The 19,591-nt window shown below is 44.1% G+C and overlaps 1 protein-coding gene across 1 annotated transcript; it reads right to left on the bottom strand.

The window, feature by feature from the left end:
- Positions 1 to 403: 403 nt before the first annotated feature.
- LOC117383471 (zinc finger protein with KRAB and SCAN domains 7-like) lies at positions 404 to 9,031 on the bottom strand. The gene is made up of 3 exons (XM_055227960.1): positions 8,730 to 9,031; positions 4,862 to 5,341; positions 404 to 3,498 (listed from the first exon to the last, which is right to left on the bottom strand). Exons 1-3 carry the CDS (start codon positions 8,952 to 8,954, stop codon positions 2,434 to 2,436), a joined length of 1,770 nt encoding a protein of 589 aa, XP_055083935.1. The 5' UTR covers positions 8,955 to 9,031; the 3' UTR covers positions 404 to 2,433.
- Between the last annotated feature and the right edge of the window lie 10,560 nt (positions 9,032 to 19,591).

Below are 19,591 nucleotides of genomic sequence, written 5' to 3'. Positions count from 1 at the left end.
TGAGTGTTGTAAGGGCTTTTTTTTAAAGACTGTTTGAAATGTGATACTTGTGACAATAGAAATATCTATGTAATCCCTCAGTCGTCCAGGTCTGATCCATAGCAAAAGACAAATATAAAATCTGTCAAGTGGACAAAACGTTGTAGGCATGAAGACGTTCGGCTGGATGGATGATGTCCTGTTCAAGGAAGGACTGTCTTTCCTAACAAAAACTGCCTTCACATAAGGCAGTGTCCAGCAGTAATCTGCTCAGAACTGAAGAATGAGCAACCAAATGTCTTCACTCCTACGTTTTGTCCAGGTGACAGATTTTATATTTTTCTTTTGCTACACAATAAAAATACATCTAATATCAAAGCCTATTTTTGTATATTAAATAAAACTTCAGCATTTACTTTTTTTTACTCAAAAAAAAACTTTATTAAAAAATGGAAGAAACAGGAATAATTGTTCAATAAAGAGGAATATAAAGACGTGTTGTGCAAAATGGACTTTTAAGAGAAATAAATGTCCTGCATTTGAGGCCTCAGAGCTTAGAAAATGTACATTTTCATCAGCCTTCTAAAAAACCTCACTGTGTTAAAAAGTAGCTACAAAAACAAAAACTTAAAAACATGAAAATCTGCCACTTGAAAAAAAAAAAGCCACTCTGAAGAGGCCAATAGCAAAGAATAGGTCCCATGGATCTATTGAAAGAACACAGTAGGAGAGGTCCTCGTCTGGACTGCTGGTGAGAGCAGACGGCTGCAGCCGAGGGGACAAGAAGAAAACGTCTTGGACCCTCCACAAGCTCGAGAATAGAGCTCAGATCACACTGAGTCCCAGGGGAGGGACAAATCTCCCACATCCATTTTTCCCATAGACTTTTAGAAAAAAATATAATATTAAGAGTTAAAATATATTGAGGAGGCTAACCAGCTACGTGCTAACCGGCTACCTGCTAATGAATATCCAAGGCAAGGAAATTTTATTTGTGTAACACAATTGGTACACAAAGTAATTCAAAGTGCTTTACAGAATAAGAAAGACATTACAATCACAACACAACAAATCGAAACATAAATAATCACAAGTAATCATCACGGGATGAACATTAAAAGAGAAAAAGCAGAATAAGAACCTTTCAGTCATATGCACAGATAAAGAGAAGTGTTTGGAGCCTGGATTTCAACATTGTCAAAGTAGAGGCCTGTCTCACATCTTCAGGAAGACTGTTCCAGGTTTTAACTGCACAAAACTGAAATGCTGATTCCCCATGTTTAGTCCTGGTTTAGTCCTCAGAGTGTGAGATGGTTCCTCTGGCTCTAACATGTGGGAGATGTTCTTTGGTGCTGATCCATGGAGAGACTTATTCACAAGCAGAGACCTGAGCACAGGACACATGTGCTCATACTTCCTGATTCTAGTCAGGACAGAAGCAGCAGTGTTCTGGATGTACTGTTCTGTCTTAAGGCTCGTTTGGAGAGGCTAGTGAGCAGGACGTTACAGTAGTCTAACCTACTGGAGACAAATGTAGGATAAGTCTCTCTAAGTCTGGTTTTGACAGTTTACCTTTGATTTTGCCACATTTTTAGTCTGAGTCCATTATTACCTCTAGATTCCTAACCTGATTTGAAGGTTTTAGAAAGAGATACTGGAGGTGACTGCTAACACTTTCTCCAACTAAACTCAGACTTTGGCCCACAGAAGCATAGAGAAAGTTGTTTTGCATCCACACACTGATCTGTTGGATGCAGTGGCAGAGTGAATCCACTGGTCCATATTCACCTGCTGCAGTGAGACATAGATCTGAGTGTCATCTGCAGAGTTGTGGTAGGACACATTATTGCTGTGTATTAACTGGCCTTATGGCAGCATGTAGAGTTTGAACAACAGTGGTCCCAGGATTGAGCCCTGGGGCACCCCACAGGTCAGGGACATTTTATCTGAGACACATTATCCAATTTCAACAAAGTACTCCCTGTTTTCTAGATAGGGCATTAAAGTCCAACCACAGATGTCCACCCAGTCCTCTAGTCTCCATGATCCACAGTGTCAAAGGCAGCGCTCAGATCTAACAGGATCAAGACTGAGACTTTACCTGCATCATTGTTCAGGGGGATATCATATGTCACCTTGGTAAGAGCAGTCTCAGTGCTGTGGTGGGGTCTAAAACCTGACTGGAAAACATCAAAGGAGTTGTTAATTTGGAGAAGGTTAATAGACTGTTGGTAAACTACAAAAATAAACATTTTGTTGGAAAAAAAAATCACCATTTCCACGCTCAACATTTTATTTAAAATGTAATTGATATCCTTTTACTGCACTTGAGTTTTGTGTGTTTGCTGCTTCATTAGGGCCCGAGCACAAATGTGCGAGGGGGGCAAGTCAGCAAGACTCCAACACAAAATTCTAGGCTCTTTAGAACACCTCATGAACATAACCAATTAGCCTTCAGTCAGTTTCTGTTCTGTGAGTTCTCATGTGTCTCTTCAAATCAGATCTTTGTGAAAACCCTTTATCACAATTGGAGCAGCTGTAAGGTTTCTCACCAGTGTGCGTTCTCTCGTGTTTACGTAGACAAGACCTTGTGGCAAATGTCTTCTCACATGTTAAACAGCTGAATGGTTTATGTCCTGTGTGTACTCTCATATGTGCATCTAGACTACACTTCATGGTAAATGTCTTCTCACATGTTGAACAGCTGTAAGGTCGTTCACCGGTGTGTATCTTGACATGTTCACGTAGATGTGCCCTTTGAGAAAATGTCTTCTCACATGTTGAGCAGCGGAATGGTCTCTCTCCTGTGTGTACTCTCATATGTGCATCTAGACTACACTTTTGGGAAAATGGCTTCTCACACATTGAACAGCTATAAGGTCTCTCACCAGTGTGCGTTCTCTCATGTTTACATAGATTAGACTTTGTGGCAAATGTTTTCTCACATGCTGAACAGCTGTAAGGTCGTTCACCAGTGTGTAACCTTACATGTTCATGTAGATGGGCCTTTTGAGAAAATGTCTTCTCACATGTTGAGCAGCTGAATGGTCTCTCTCCTGTGTGAATTCTAATGTGATCTCGTAATACTGCTAACTTCTGAAACCTCTTCTGACAAAAAGGGCACTGGTGTTTCTTCTTATCAGCTCCTTGGGCTGTTCCTGACATGTCTCCATAGTTCACAGAGGCACTGGTCTCTGGTGCAGACTTGTATTTGGGGGATAGACCTGAGTTTGGTGCAGCGGTGCTTCTGGCTCTGATCTGGACTTGGTTGCACTGGTCTCCATCAGCCTCTGTCTCCATCCGTGCAGCTGAACAGCTGATTGGAGCTCTCCAGTCTTCATCATTGTCAGTGTCAGAGGAGTGCTCCGTGTGTCCCTCAGTCTCTGAGTGTAAATGTGGCTCTGTGCTGATGTCCTCTCCCTGTGTTTCCTCTCTGTGCTCAGTTAGTCTATGTTGAAGCAGTGAGGACTCTTCTGTCTTCACACAGACAGCACTGGACTCTGGGACGCCCACTGGGAGCTGGGGTGAGGAACAAACACACAAATATGAATATTCATATTTTGACTCTCCTGAACAAAAAAATTATAATACATTTTATTTATAAGTGCCTTTCAAAACACCAAAGGAGGAGCAGAGAAGAGGAAAGGTAAGAGAGAGCTGGAGAGAGGAGAAGAGAGGAGGGACAGGGGCAGAGAGGAGAGAGAGATGGAGAGAGGAGCAACAGAGAGGAGTGAGGAGAATTTTTAAGCTGATTCTTTGTTTTATGTAAAGCCAGTGAAGTTGTTGGAGGATGGAGGTGATTTGGTGAATGGTGGTCTCCTGGTGATAATCCAAACTGCACAATTTTGAAGGACCTGCAGTTTCGAGAGGGATTTGTGAGGGAGACCAAAGAGGAGAGCTACAATAGTCCATACAGGAGGTAACAAGACTATAGACAAAAATAGGAGCAGTGTGAGGAGTGAGAGAAGGGCGCTGATGAAAGATAGATCTAAGATCTCAAGCAACAGCCTGTGTCCCCTCACGTGTCGTGGGGCTGGTACAAAGCGGTTTGGGTGAAAAATATTTCCTCAAAAAATAAAAAAAGCTTGTATGCGTAAACATGTGGTGTCCTCTTCTGTCTGTTACTGGTCCTGCCCTATGTGTGTGTCCTCTGCCCCTGACCTGAGACTACTCTGTCTTTGTGGCTGAAGTAGGAGGTGGAGCTGGGGCTCAGAGTGAGAGCTCTGAGGAACAAAACCTCAGAGGAAAAGTGTCTGAATTTGTGTATTTTGAGCTGTGATGTCATAAATGCTGTTATCGGCCGATACTTATTGGTGACAGATATTACGGTGCTGTGAATGAAATTATGCTTTTATTTTTATCATTAACGAATTGTGTGTTTATATTGTGTTAGGAGACTAACCACAACTGATGGAAAACTACAAGTCTGTTTAAACAAGTCGTAAAGTAATTACGTCGTAAAGTAATTGAACTAAGTTGAATTGTTGAATGATCAACAGATGGGTAACCAAAAATAACAGACAGGCCGTGTGAATATGGGGAGGGGACTGAGATGATTGTTCTGCTAACAAATAAGGACTGTGAAGGAATGTCAAGCTGTTAATAAAAAGGCTGCTTTGAGGAGGAGACGGTGAAGAAGGCATATCTGTTTTGAGTCTTTTTTGGTAAACCAACGTGTCGAGGACAGAGTTTTCTTGACAGGTGCATCCCTCACTGTTCCAGTCTGGAGGTACAAGCGTCTGTTTGATGTTTCATCTAATTGTATGTGGTCTTGGTAAATAAATATGTGAAATGAAATATTGAAACAGAAGCTGTGCCCTCCAACCTGAGATGGTCCGTTTCACGCAACTTCATCCTAGGCAACCATTTGGATAAAGCTCACCTGTGCTGGGAGCGTGTCTTCCTCCTGTTTGACGCTCTGCTCCTCTGGCTCCTCTTTAATCCGTGGAGTCTGTGTGTCCTGGTTCCTCTGGTTCTCCTCTTTGGAGTGACACAGTTCCTCCTCATACTCCGATATCGTTCTTTCAAACAGCGTAAAGATCTCTTCAGCAGCTGCAGTCAGCCGCTCGTTCACCAAAGCTCTCAGCGTTTGGCCTTTCTGGACTTGGTTGCAGTGGTCTCCATCAGCCTTTGTCTCCATCTGTGCAGCTGAACAGCTGAATGGAGCTCTCCAGTCTTTATCATCTCCCTTGTCAGAGGAGTGCTCCATGTGTCCCTTAGTCTCGGAGTGTAAATGTGGCTCTGTGCTGATGTCCTCTTCCTGTGTTTCCTCTTTGTGCTCAGTTTGTCTATGTTGGTGGGACAGTGAGGACTCTTCTGTCTTCACACAGACAACATTGAACTCTGGGAGGCCCACTGGGACCTAGGGTGGGGAACAAACACACAAATATTAATATTAATGTTTTGACTGAAAAAAAAAAAAAATATATATATATATATATTTTTTATTTCAATCAGAAATGTGCTAAATGTTTCTATAATTTCTTTGGTTGTGTTTTGATAGAAATATTGTTATATATTTATCAATCTCAAGATGAGAACAAATGCACAGCCTCCAGATGTAACTTTCTGGAGGCGGCACGTCACCGGCATGTTTCCAGGAAAAGTTGAAACTATACTTCGGGACATTCTCCAGGGAGAAGCAATTTATGTCATACTGTGGAATATTATAACCAAAGGAACAATATTTCCATAGAAAAAAGCAGTTTGTGTGGACATGACAACATATGGTTAAGAATTAGTTGCACCAAAACTGAGACGGGAAAGAGGATTTTAGCCGTTTTGTTTCACAAAAATGGAACACACTCCAAGGAAAAGCAAAACTGGTTATGTTGGTGATACAATCACAATTTAATAATCTGATAATGAACTTTTATACACACACCTGCTCCTGTTTTAATATTTCAGTTGGAGGTACAGATCTTAGACAAAGTAAATATAATGGTCTGAGAGGGAAGTCAAAGAGGCCATTTTTGTTAGGAAAAACAATCAATTTTTGAAAAGGAATGGAGCCTTAGACATCATCTATCATATATTTATAACTCCATCCTCAGAGCTAAATCTAAACAAGGAAAACAATAAGGCTAGCCAGTATGCTAATAGCCAGGATGCTAATAGATGTGATAGCACCCATTAGGGAACTAATTGATAATCCCAAGTATGACTCAGGCACAGTTCACACTTTGTTTGTAGGCTAAGTCTAATGAGCTGCACAAACTGTATAGAAACAGGTGTGTAAGCTCCAGTATAGTTAGTTCCGTCCTTCAGTAACAAACAGCACATTTTTTACAAAAGTAACAGCACTTTACACCCTTCACTATATGCACTTTAAAAGCACACAGCACTTTGAACATTATTTGCACTTAAAAAAATAATACAACTGCACACAAACATTTTAAAATGTTTATTTACTTCATCTGTTCCTTTACCCAATTACCTCAACAGCTAATAAATTCTAAATTGGATATGTGCAATATTAGGGTGCAATGCTTGTTTAAGAATGTTTTTAAGTGTTTTTGTGTTGTGTAATTTACAGCGTTTTTAGTGAATGGTGTCTTAAGATTAATTTTAATTTATCTCCTGTGTCCTTGTGTCCAGGTGTCAAAAAGGTCCCCAGTGAAAAGAGGTCCCTTAAAAAGGTTCCAGGGCACGACCAAGGTGGGGAATGTGTAAGGGACGCATGTGGGGCATTTTATGGATTTTAAGCATATTTGGTGTTTGTTTTTAGGGTTTATGTGTATATACATACAGTATATATGTATAAAGTTAATTTGGTTAGTGGGTTTATTTTGCCTTATAGAGGTTTAAGAGTTTTAAAGAGCTAATGTTATTTTTAAACATGCCTTTTAAGTAACACAAGTTTTATCCAGTTAGTGGGACAGTATAAAAAAGGGCCTGAGACCAACACACCAGGTTTTGCTGCTGGAGGAGACACTGCTCCTCAAACCTCCATTGCACAATGCACTTTGGAAAATTATTGAAAAAAATAAAAATAAATTGTGGTTCACACCAGTGCTGCTGTCTTTTGTCTCATCTTCTACTCCTAAAGGCCAGCCTATGTTACACCTTCAGTTAGATCAAGGGTGTCAAACTCATTTTGGTCTGGGGGCCACATACGACTTAATTTGATCTCAAGGGGACCGGACCAGAAAACTGAAAGCATAAATACTCAAAACTAGCAATAAGTAGAAACATTTGTGCAGAGAAACATGTAAAATATTTTTTTATTGAAGGGAACTGTTCCTTTGTAAAATATTAAGAACAACCTGAAACTGTCTCATTTTTGTGCAGTACAACTCAATACAGATTTTATTAGAGCATGTGTAGATTAATACAGAAATGATTTGAACTCAACATTCTGCACATAAAAACAAACAAAACAAAAAAATCCAGATCTAAAATCATCAGCATTTTGACCTTTTTATTTTACAGGATTTAGTCGTGCTTTGTTTTTGTATCCAGAAACTTGGCATCTTTTAGCCTGCACAAGTGCATCAATATCAGGCATCATACCCTGAGTAGCTGCCAATTTCAAAATGTCATTTAAGTGCTTGTGTGTTAGCTTTGAGTGCAGCTTAGTTTTTTAAGGTTCATTATTACTTTTTCGAAGATGATGCTATTTTGCTAGCAATCAGAAAAAAAAAAAAAATCAAATTTTGCTGAGTGTATTTTTATTACAAATCAGCTGAGGGCCGGATCAAGTCTGTAGGCAGGCCGTATTCGGGCCCCGGGCCGCATGATTGACATCCCTGAGTTAGTTATACAGTGGGGCAAAAAAGTATTTAGTCATCCACCAATTGTGCAAGCTCTCCCACTTAAAAAGATGAGAGAGGCCTGTAATTTTCATCATAGGTTCACTTCAACTATGAGACAGAATGAGGGGAAAGAATCCAGGAAATCACACTGTAGGATTTTTTTATGAATTAATTGTGTGTATGTATGTGTGTGTATGTATGTATGTATGTATGTGTGTGTATGTATGTATGTGTGTGTATGTATGTATGTGTGTGTATGTATGTATGTATGTGTGTGTATGTATGTATGTATGTGTGTGTATGTATGTATGTATGTGTATGTATGTATGTATGTGTGTGTATGTATGTATGTATGTGTATGTATGTATGTATGTATGTGTGTGTATGTATGTATGTATGTGTATGTATGTATGTATGTGTGTGTATGTATGTATGTATGTATGTATGTGTGTGTATGTATGTATGTATGTATGTATGTGTATGTATGTATGTATGTATGTATGTATGTATGTATGTATGTATGTATGTATGTATGTATGTGTGTATGTATGTATGTATGTGTATATATATATATATATATATATATATATATATATATATATATATATATATATATATATATATATATATATATATATATATATACACATACATACACAGCCTCGTTGCTACAGCTCGCCCTCTGCCAAACCAACGGTGCGGGCGTGAAGGGCCGAGTGCCTTCACCAACCTCGCTCTCCATTGGCTTTTTGGTTGCTATGATACTTGCGGATATTTGTGACCTTAAAACCCTCAAACACAAGTTTCCTTTATGTTCCATGGGCTCTCTTTGTTATTCAAATTATAGACAGAAAATAAACACCATACACCAGTCGTGTGCCGAGCCGTGGCCCCTACCCCCCTCCCGGACAGTTACTCAAAATGAGTATTCTGAAAAGACCTACGTCTTTTCAGTCCGTGTATTTAGTGACTTCCAACACTGTAGATAAAGATCACCTGTGCTGGGAGCGTGTCTTCCTCCTGTTTGACGCTCTGCTCCTCTGGCTCCTCTTTAATCCGTGGAGTCTGTGGAGTGTCCTGGTTCCTCTGGTTCTCCTCTTTGGAGCGACACAGTTCCTCCTCATACTCCGCTATCGTTCTTTCAAACAGCGCAAAGATCTCTTCAGCAGCCGCAGTCAGCCGCTCATTCACCAAAGCTCTCAGCGTTTGGCCTTTGGACATTTTAACAAAGTGTTTTTAGCTTTAGCTCCGAGCTAACCGCACACGGGGCTCTGTCTGCTTCCTGCTTTTTGTGCAGCAGAGTAGACACGGTTAGTGCACTGCTGCCCCCACTGGTCAGGCTGTTACACTCCGAAAATGCTCATGGATCACATGACCTTTCTCTTCTCCAGTGTTACCAGGCAGATTAAACAATCAGACCTTTAGAAACTTTCTACAATGTTCTAACGTTGTTCCCTCATCAAAAACTTGCCTGAAGAGTCAGCCTGTCACAATGACACATTTTGAAGTACGATATAAGAAAATATAGACGATAAACAATAAACTAACCTGAAGACTTTTATTGCCATTGTCAGTGACCACAACTTCACAAACTAGGAACTTTCTTTGGTGATGAAGTGCAACATAATATATATATATATATATATATATATATATATATATATATATATATATATATATATATATATATATATATATATATATATATATATATATATATATATATATATATATATATATACATACATATAAATATATATGTGTGTGCGTGTGTGGGGGTGTGTGTGTGTATATATACCCACATATACACATATATATACACACACAGTATATATATATAGAAATATAGCTATTATATAATATAGCTATTATAAATACAAATACAAATGAGGGCATGCATAAAATAAAAAAAAGATGTATTTAAAAATAAAATAGTCATATACAATAACATCAGAACAACAGTGCAAACATGACTTATTAAGGTGACCACTATTATAAAGCATCCAGTTTAGAGCAGATATTCTAAAGTGTTCATGAGACAAACGGCAGAGGGGAAGAAACTGTTGTTATGACGAGAGGTTCTGGTCCCAATGGAGCGTAGCCTCCTGCCAGAGGGAAGTGGCTCAAATAGTCCATGTCCAGGGTGAGAAGTGTCAGCTGCTATACGGCCTGCGCACCCCCGAGTCCTGGAGACGTACAGGTCCTGTAGAGATGGAAGGCTGCAGCCAATCACCTTCTCAGCAGAGTGAACAATGCGCTGCAGTCTCTGTCTGTACCTGGCCATGGCCCCAGTGATGGAGGAGGTGAGGATGGATTTGATGGTCGTGTAGAACTGCACCATCAGTTTTCTTGAGGAGCTGATGGTCGGCTCCATTTGAGGTCCTGTGTGATGCAGGTGCCCAGGGAGCGGAAAGAGTCCACAGTGGTGATGGGAGACTCAGGCAGGGTGAGTGGAGGCAGGGGGGCCGTGACTTTCCTGAAGTTCACAATCATCTCCACTGTTTTCTAATAAACAATAAGCTGTCAAAACCAATTTATGCAAGTCACACAAAAACCCTAAATGTGGCGATCGAGGGGTTAATAATTTAGAGTAGTACTAAAAAATATAAGGGTTGTGACTAGAACCTAAGTATAAGGCGCACAGGTCAGCATATCAAGATGAAAGAGCCAGGTTCCACTTAATTTGCATCATGTTTATTTTATATATTAAAGAAACATGTTTTAATTTTATTAATAATAACTACAATATATAAAATCTGAGTCCACCCATACACACTCATTCAGCTCATTAGAAGTTTACCGAGCCCAAGCCCACCGCCTGTCAGACCAAGTACAGGGCAAACTCCAGGTCGACGCACAGAGCTCAACAAAAGGTGAGGCAAAAAAAAAAAAAAGAAAAAACAAGACAAGACAAGACAAAACTAAACAAGGGAAAGACAAAGGAAGGCAAAATAAAGCAAAGCATATGACAAAACAGCAGAGGTGGCGTATTCTGTACCGCTGCGGACCACTGACACCTAAAATGAATGGGGAGTTACCATTAGTCCAACAGCGCAATGGAACTTAACCCAACTAAGGAGACACACGTACCTCTGATGGAGTGAGGTGAGCACACAATCCCAGGTTTAATGACTGGGAGTCCGCTTTACACAGCTCACTTTCTGGAGTTTGAAATGATAAGACGTAAGATGACTCGTGTCGTCCCCTCCCTGAACCGCCACCTTAACATGGTGGAGAGGTTTGAGTGCCCGAATGATCCTGGGAGCTATGTTGTCGGGGCTTCATGCCCCTGGTAGGGTCACCCATGGCAAACAGGTCCAGGGGGACGGGTCAGACGAAGAGCGGTTCAGAAGCCCCTTATGACGAGTGTAAAAACAAGGCCGTTTACGTCGCCCGGACCGGCGTTACCGGGGCCCCACCCTGGAGCCAGGCCTGGGGTGGGTGCCCGACAGCGAGTGCCTGGTGGCCGGGCCTTTCCCCACGGGGCCCAGCCGGGCTCAGCCCGAAGGAGTGATGTGGGGCCGTCCTCATGTGGACCCACCACCCGCAAGAGGATCCGTAAGGGGCGGGTGCTTGAAGATCTGGGCGACAGTCGAAGGCGGGGGCCTCGACGACCGGATCTCTGGACATGGAGACTGGCTCTGGGGACATGGAATGTCACCTCGCTGGGGGGGAAGGAGCCGGAGCTTGTGCGGGAGGTTGACCGACTAGATATAGTCGGCCTCGCCTCCACGCACAGTTTGGGCTCTGGAACCCAACTTCTTGAGAGGGGCTGGACTCTCCATTTCTCTGGCGTTGCCCGCGGGGAGAGGCGATGAGCTGGTGTGGGCTTGCTCACTGCCCCACAGCTCAGCCGCTTCGTGTTGGGGTTCACTCCGGTGAACGAGAGGGTCGCGCCCCTGCGCCTTCGGGTCGGGGACAGGTCTCTCACTGTTGTGTCGGCCTACGGGCCAAACAGCAGTGCAGAGTACCCGGCCTTCTTGGAGTCCCTGGGAGGGGTACTAGACAGTGCACCAACCGGGGACTCCGTTGTTCTCCTGGGGGACTTCAACGCCCATGTGGGTAATGACAGTGACACCTGGAGGGGCGTGATTGGGAAGAACGGCCTCCCTGACCTGAACCCGAGCAGTGTTTTGTTATTGGACTTCTGTGCTAGTCACAGTTTGTCCATAACAAATACCATGTTCGAGCACAAGGGTGTCCATCGGTGCACGTGGCACCAGGACACTCTAGGTCGGAGGTCGACGATCGACTTTGTTGTCGTATCATCTGACCTCTGACCGCGTGTCTTGGACACTCAGGTGAAGAGAGGGGCTGAGCTGTCAACCGATCACCACCTGGTGGTGAGTTGGATCCGCTGGCGGAGGAGGAAGCCGGACAGACCTGGCAGACCCAAGTGTATTGTAAGGGTCTGTTGGGAACGCCTGGCAGAGCCCTCTGTCAGGGGGATCTTCAACTCACACCTCCGGGAGAACTTCTCCTTGATCCCGGGGGAGGCTGGAGACATGGACTCCGAGTGGGCCATGTTCTCCACCTCTATTGTGAATGCGGCCGCTCGCAGCTGTGATCGTAAGGTCTGTGGTGCTTGTCGTGGCGGCAATCCCCGAACCCGGTGGTGGACTCCGGAAGTAAGGGATGCCGTCAAGCTGAAGAAGGAGTCCTATCGAGCCTTGTTGGCTCGTGGGACTCCTGAGGCAGCCGATAAGTACCAGCGGGCCAGGCGGGCCAAGCATGCTGCGGCTCGTGCGGTCACAGAGACAAAAACTCGGGGTTGGGAGGAGTTCGGGGAGGCCATGGAGGAGGACTATCGGACGGCCTCAAAGAAATTCTGGCAAACCGTCAGACGCCCCAGGAGGGGGAAGCAGTGCTTCACCAACACTGTTTACAGTATGGGTGGAGAGCTGCTGACCTCGACTGGGGATGTTGTCGGGCGGTGGAAGGAATACTTTGAGGATCTCCTCAATCCCCCCGTCATGTCTTCCGAGGAAGAAGCAGAGACTGGGGACCCGGAGGCGGACTCGTCCATCACCCTGGCTGAAGTCACCGAGGTGGTTAGCAAGCTCCTCGGTGGCAAGGCTCCAGGGGTGGACGAGATCCGTCCCGAGTACCTCAAGTCTCTGGATGCTGTGGGACTGTCTTGGCTGACACGTCTCTGCAACATCGCGTGGCGGTCGGGGACAGTATCTGTGGAGTGGCAGACCGGGGTGGTGGTCCCTCTGTATAAGAAGGGGGACCGGAGGATGTGTTCCAATTACAGGGCAATCACACTCCTCAGCCTTCCCGGTAAGGTCTACTCCAGGGTACTGGAGAGGAGAATCTGGCCGATAGTCGAACCTCGGATTCAGGAGGAGCAGTGTGGTTTTCGTCCTGGTCGTGAAACACTGGACCAGCTCTATACTCTCCATCGGGTCCTCGGGGGTTCATGGGAGATTGCCCAACCAGTCCACATGTGTTTTGTGGATTTGGAACAGGCATTCGACTGTGTCCCTCGTGGTGTCCTTTGGGGGTTGCTCCGGGAGTATGGGGTCCGGGGCTCTTTGCTAAGGGCTGTCCGGTCCCTGTATGACCGGAGCAGGAGCTGTGTTCGCATTGCCGGCAGTAAGTCAGACCTGTTCCCGGTGCATGTTGGACTCCGCCAGGGCTGCCCTTTGTCACCGGTTCTGTTCATTATATTTATAGACAGAATTTCTAGGCGCAGCCGGGGGCCGGAAGGGGAACCACAGGATTTCATATCCGCTGTTTGCGGATGATGTTGTCCTGATGGCTTCATCGAGCCAGGACCTGCAGCAGGCACTGGGGCGGTTTGCAGCCGAGTGTGAAGTGGCTGGGATGAGAATCAGCCTTCTCTAAATCCAAGGCCATGGTTCTCGACCGGAAAAAGGTGGTTTGCCCTCTCCGGGTAGGTGGTGAGTCTCTGCCCCAAGTGGAGGAGTTCAAGTATCTCGGGGTCTTGTTCACAAGTGAGGGAAGGATGGAGCGTGAGATTGACAGGCGGATCGGTGCAGCGTCTGCAGTGATGCGGTCGCTGTATTGGTCCGTTGTGGTAAAGAAGGAGCTAAGCCCAAAGGCGAAGCTCTCGATTTACCGGTCAATCTACGTTCCTACCCTCACCTATGGTCATAACCTCTGGGTAATGACCGAAGGGACAAGATTGCGGATACAAGCGGCCGAAATGGGTTTCCTCCACAGAGTGGCTGGGCGCACCCTTAGGGATAGGGTGAGGAGCTCGGTTACACGGGAGGAGGTCGGAGTAGAGCCGCTGCTCCTACAGGTTGAGAGGAGCCAGTTGAGGTGGCTCGGGCATCTGCTCAGGATGCCTCCTGGACGGCTCCCTAGCGAGGTGTTCTGGGCATGTCCCACCGGGAGGAGGCCCCGGGGAAGACCCAGGACACGCTGGAGGGACTATGTCTCTCGGCTGGCCTGGGAACGCCTTGGGATCCCACCGGAGGAGCTGGAGGACGTCTCTGGGGTGAGGGAAGTTTGGGAGTCCCTGCTTAGACTGCTGCCCCCGCGACCCGGCCCCAGATAAGCGGAAGAAAATGGATGGATGGATGGATGGACTCGTGTCGTCCTTGGCACAATGCCAACTACACAACCAAACTAATAGTTGGAGGACTCATGCTTGGAGTTTAAATGACATTTGGGATGCATTTACCTTTTTTTCTACTGATGAAAGCGCACCACTGTGCGTAATGGACCTGGTACAGCGAGTACAGTCGAGCAGCGGGACTACAAGGGACAGATGCGTAAGAATTTGGAAATTTTATGGCTGAAGAGGTCCCACGGGGCATTACCTGTCACTGCAGATAAAGACACACAACGACGCGCACTTGGCTCCAGGTGCAATGTTACGGCCAAGCAGAGAAGCTACATGAAACCTGGACTTTAGTTTGGATAATTTTGTGAATGGACAGGAGTAGTGGATATTAATTACCTATTGCCAAAGACGAGGGCGCATGAGAATGCGCCGTGAATTTCAGCACATTGCGAAAGTGAATCGGTGCCGAGCTCGCAGTTAGACGGCGGCACTGGGCATGGAGGATAGACCTGCCTACACAGTGACCTCGAAATGTGTGTGGGCAAAGGGGGACCGACGAGAAAAAGAGCTCTTATATAGTCCAGCAGCCCGCACCACGGGAAACCAGGTAAGCACCTGCAGCACAGGCCTCAACAGCCGCCGTACCACATAAAGTACAATTATCTCCAACATAACCTACATGTTTGATTTGAGGTTGTTTCTATAATGAGTCATTGAAGTGTGTTAGTGTGTTATTCAACCCTCTACAGCTCAAGTCTTATTGTAGTACTGTACAGATAAATAAAAAGTTAAGGTGAAAAGGACCTTCAAATGTAAACTCTGACTACATGGTCCAGGAGGAGGCGCTGTGTGATCACAAAATCAGTGGGTCTGAATTCGTGTGCAGAGGAAGTTGAAGTTAAAATGCAAGAAATCACTTGTAGACTTACTCACAGTGGGAAGAGGAGCCAAAACGTTTACTTTTCTAGTGAAGGGTCCGCCACTTACCTGTCTCATAGAGGCATTATTGCTTTGCCTGTAATGTTCCACAGTATGATATTAATCTTATGTATCCATAGATTCCATAAAGGAAGTGCCACCAGGCCAAGTTATAAGTCAGGTCTTAGTAGAATTTATATTTTGTTTTTCAACGTATTTTTGAGCAATAAAAAGTAGAATAAATCCAAGATAGATATGTTTGATACCGTACTGCGGAAGATTATATTCAAATCAGTAACATCTCCATCGAGACAAACAGAAAAGTGCAGCTTTAAATATATTTTTTCTGAAAAGGTTTTGCTAAATTTAAAGTACATATGACAGGTTAGACAGCAGATGTAACATACGTAGAGGTAATTTTAATTTTATAAATGTTACTGTGGCAGGAGCGGTGGAGTAGAGACTGTAGAACAGAGTCTTCAGACTTGTGGCCTGCGGGCCAATTGCAGTCTGCAAGATGATAGTTTGTGGCCCCTGCTTTAATATAAAAGTTTAATGTCAGTGCGGCCCACGAGTTTGATATGTATGGCACTTTAGAGTGTGGTGTGTGGAGCTGAACGAACCTACTAATCACGGTGGGGTATATGGCTCTTGGTGGCGGGACATTGGCCAGGCTTGATACAAGCCTGGCCAATGGGAGTGAAAGTTCCAGCAGCATTGCCATGGAGTGTTTTCTTCCCTGCTATATATATATATATATATATATATATATATATATATACACACGTACGTATATTGGGGCTGAAAGAGTATTTAGTTAGCCACCAATTTTAAGTTCTGCCACTTAACCCTATAGTGGCGGATGCTACTATAGATGTCACTAATAGAGCATGGTTGTGGACTTTCCAGTAGCGCAACCAGTCGTGCTCTCATGTAAATTCAAACGGCACCTGTTTGAACTCGTTATCAGTATAAAAGACTCCTGTCTACAACCTCAAACAGTCAGACTCCAAACTCCACCGTGGACAAGACCAAAGAGCTGTCAAAGGACACCACAAACAAAACTGTAGACCGGCACCAGGCCCCTGTAAGGTATTTTTTAACAATGTAATACTACCCTCAGATGCCTGTAGCCCCATTCACCAAAGACCCCCACCCTGAGAGGGTCGTAAAGCAATCTACAGCACTAGGGCCAAGAAGATAATACCTATGACCAGGGCCACTTCTTATCTGTGGCCCTGTTCACCAAGGACTGAGTGCCCCCCATCCTGTGAGGGTCATAAAACAATGAGATTAACTTAAAAACGCACATTCAGGGATTTTGCCAAAAAGGTTTTTAATGTGTAACCACATGTTCCCGAGAGGAAGACCCGCCTCACACACTGGGAGGCCTATAAAAGCTGGAAACACGAACATCTCAGGACTCTCTTCCTATCCTTTCCTGAGAGTCCAGTGCTTCATTGTTAACTTTACCTGTGATGAAATCATTAAACCCTTCTGACTTATATTTCAGTCTCTTAGTCCTTTTTGACTGTGGGGAAGCTGGCCCGAGTGATCAAAATAGGAGGCAGACTCAAAAGAAGTCCCATTAGACACAATTTATCCCCGTGTACACCGTGAACACACAAAAAATAATACATATTTACAAAAATTAACGGTGCTCAACAAAAAACTAAGCAACCAAACTTAAACAACTGAAACAAAAGCCACGTGTACCCTGGCTACACTGGTGTTCCTCATCTGTCTAATTGCCCAGACTAAAATACTTCCCTGTACCGGAAGCCCCACCCCCGGTCTACTCCATCTCTTGTCCAGGGGCGGTGGGAGTAACATAAGCCTATATTCCATAAAAACATCTCTCGGGCCCGAGTCCCTTTACCAAAAGTGTTTAATTAAACAAACTATAAACACTTAGTTCCAGAAATGAAAATATACAAGACATTAACACAAAGAAATAAACAAACTTAAATCTGTTTTTCCCCCTCCACATGGTCCGGCCCACGACCCCACTCAAGCCTATAAAATGGCCGACATAGGGCACGCCCCCTCTTTGTCTGGACCATGTGGGGATGCAGGTAAGATGATTATTGGACTGAACTGAATAGACACATTTAACTAAATAAAATATATTTAACTAACAAATGTGTGGTGATTTAAACTGATTACAACTAAACAAAACAAACCCGGGATAGTTCTATTTCGTTGATTATTGAAGTTATTGAAAATGAACAAACATGTGCAAAACCAAATCATAGTACTATTAAAAGGGACAAAGGCCCACTTTGTCACATTGACGCTTGCATCAGAAACGAACATTTCTTACAACTTTGGTGACCCCTTCTGTGATGGTGTGAAGTGATCTGGAGGACCTTTGGGCATATCGAGGTGAAGTTTGATGACTGTGTCGGTGACAACCAGGGGCCCCAAAATAAGGTAAGCAGAAAACCGTTTTAATAAAATTTCTGCATAGTTTAGTTTATCCTTTATTAGGGTTGTCACTGTCACATGAATCTGTAATTCTCTGTCTTGCAAATTTAGAATATAATTGGGTGGGCTATCTAGTCCAGTTTGTTCTTTCACATGTAAAGTTGCATGAAGCACATTTACTAACACATAGGGACAGATCAATGAGCCGGTATTAGAAATCCTGATCCAGGACCAGGTGGCGCTAGGCCCGGTTAAGAGACTGCCAGCAGACCAGGTTCTATTGGACAGCCAGGGCTGGGCCCTGAGGGCAACTAGTTAAATTCTTAATCAAATTACCTCTTGGAATAGAATCTGACGAGAGTCTATTGAACGTAGTCGCTAAGAAACGTACTTGCCCTTATAACCAAGACGGCTGGGACCGTGTTAGGGGGAAAATCCTGGTCCGGGACCAGGTGGCATTAGGCCCGGTCGACTGACAATAGACTAGGTTCTATTGTTGGCCAGAGTTGGACTCTGAGGGTGTGGAGCGCCCTATGACCAAGACACGGTTGGACCGTGTGTGGGGTGTGGAGCCCTGGGTCCGGGACCCACTCAGCTGAGCACTATTGAATAAACCAGTAGGGACAGAACTTCTTCTTTTTGGGTCACTGTGGGTGGCTTGGGTCTCTGACTCCTCATTTTTAGCCTTTATCACATAGAGTATTGGCTGGAGTAGAGGCTGCATTTGGGGGGGGGGGGAGAAAATAAAGGCAAAAAGCCCGGGGTGTAGGAGTGTCGGGTCTTTAAAACTAAAATCACATATCCTGCTAGAACCCCCACCCCGCAGAGACGCTTCGGCCTCTGCGTAGAAGCCTGGGTGGATAAGGTTAGGTCTAGAGGGATCTCTGTGGTGAAAGGTTTGGATCCATACATTAGGCTTATGTAAACAGGTTTTATTAACATTTTCATTCCCAATAGACCAAATTACAGGTGTGTAAAACAGACTTAGTGACAAACAGACTGACTGACTGTGGTGGAAAAGCAGTTGTGGGTTTACTCAATTAGGATTTTGACTATTTGCTCTCAAGTAAATTCTTAGTGAATAGTTCCTTTAGGGTGAGTCTTATCTCTCCTGTCTATCATACTCCCTTACTCAGCTATACACCCCCTCCTTTCTTTCAACCCTACCCCCACTATCTCCCATCAGCATTTGCCTGTTTCCCTCTCACCTGAAGGTCAAATTGAGAACCTTTTCCACCACTAGACAATGGACGATAGAGTACGAAGTTTACTCCTGCTACGACGAAAGAAGCGTGTATTAATGCCTTAGATATACTCAGGGACAGAGGATAGAAAGAAGGTTAGAAGAAGGTGAACGAAAAGTTGTATGTGCGTAAAGTGAGAGGTTTGATAGGACAGGACACATCTCCAAATCCTAGAAAAGAACAATTGCTGAATATTCAAACGGTTGTCCATGCTGCTTGTGATTTCACTGAAGCAGAATGGGAGTGAAATGACAAAAAATGTATAGGGGAGTTTAAAAAGAGTGGATATAGCCAGAAAAAATAAAGTTCTTTGCAATGCATACCTCCCCCACTTAATGAGGGGGGCAGGTTTTAACATAACATAGACCACAAATACAATTGGTGCAATCTAAAACTGAAAGGGAAACGACCTTAGATAAGAAGGGGGAAGATGCATTTCTCCCTCCTCCTCATACTGACCTTTCACCTTATAGTGAGGCCCATAAATTACTAACTCAAGCTACTAATTCACAAACTTGGGCTGTTACACCCCCAACACTGATAAATACTAATGAATCAAAGCCAACACCACAATGTCCATTGGTATTAGTTAAAGCAGGATTAGTAAACATAATAGAAGAACCTACAACAAATAAAGCTATCGAAATAGTAAACACGATGCTTGCTGATAATACGAAAGCAATCAGTGATGACAGTGCAGGAGGAACAACATCTATGAAGGGCAACTGATT

Source organism: Periophthalmus magnuspinnatus, chromosome 16, assembly GCF_009829125.3.
Source record: "Periophthalmus magnuspinnatus isolate fPerMag1 chromosome 16, fPerMag1.2.pri, whole genome shotgun sequence".
Taxonomy (NCBI): domain Eukaryota; kingdom Metazoa; phylum Chordata; class Actinopteri; order Gobiiformes; family Gobiidae; genus Periophthalmus; species Periophthalmus magnuspinnatus.
The sequence above is the reverse complement of the archived record's forward strand: the minus strand, read 5'-3'. Positions and strand labels throughout refer to the sequence as shown.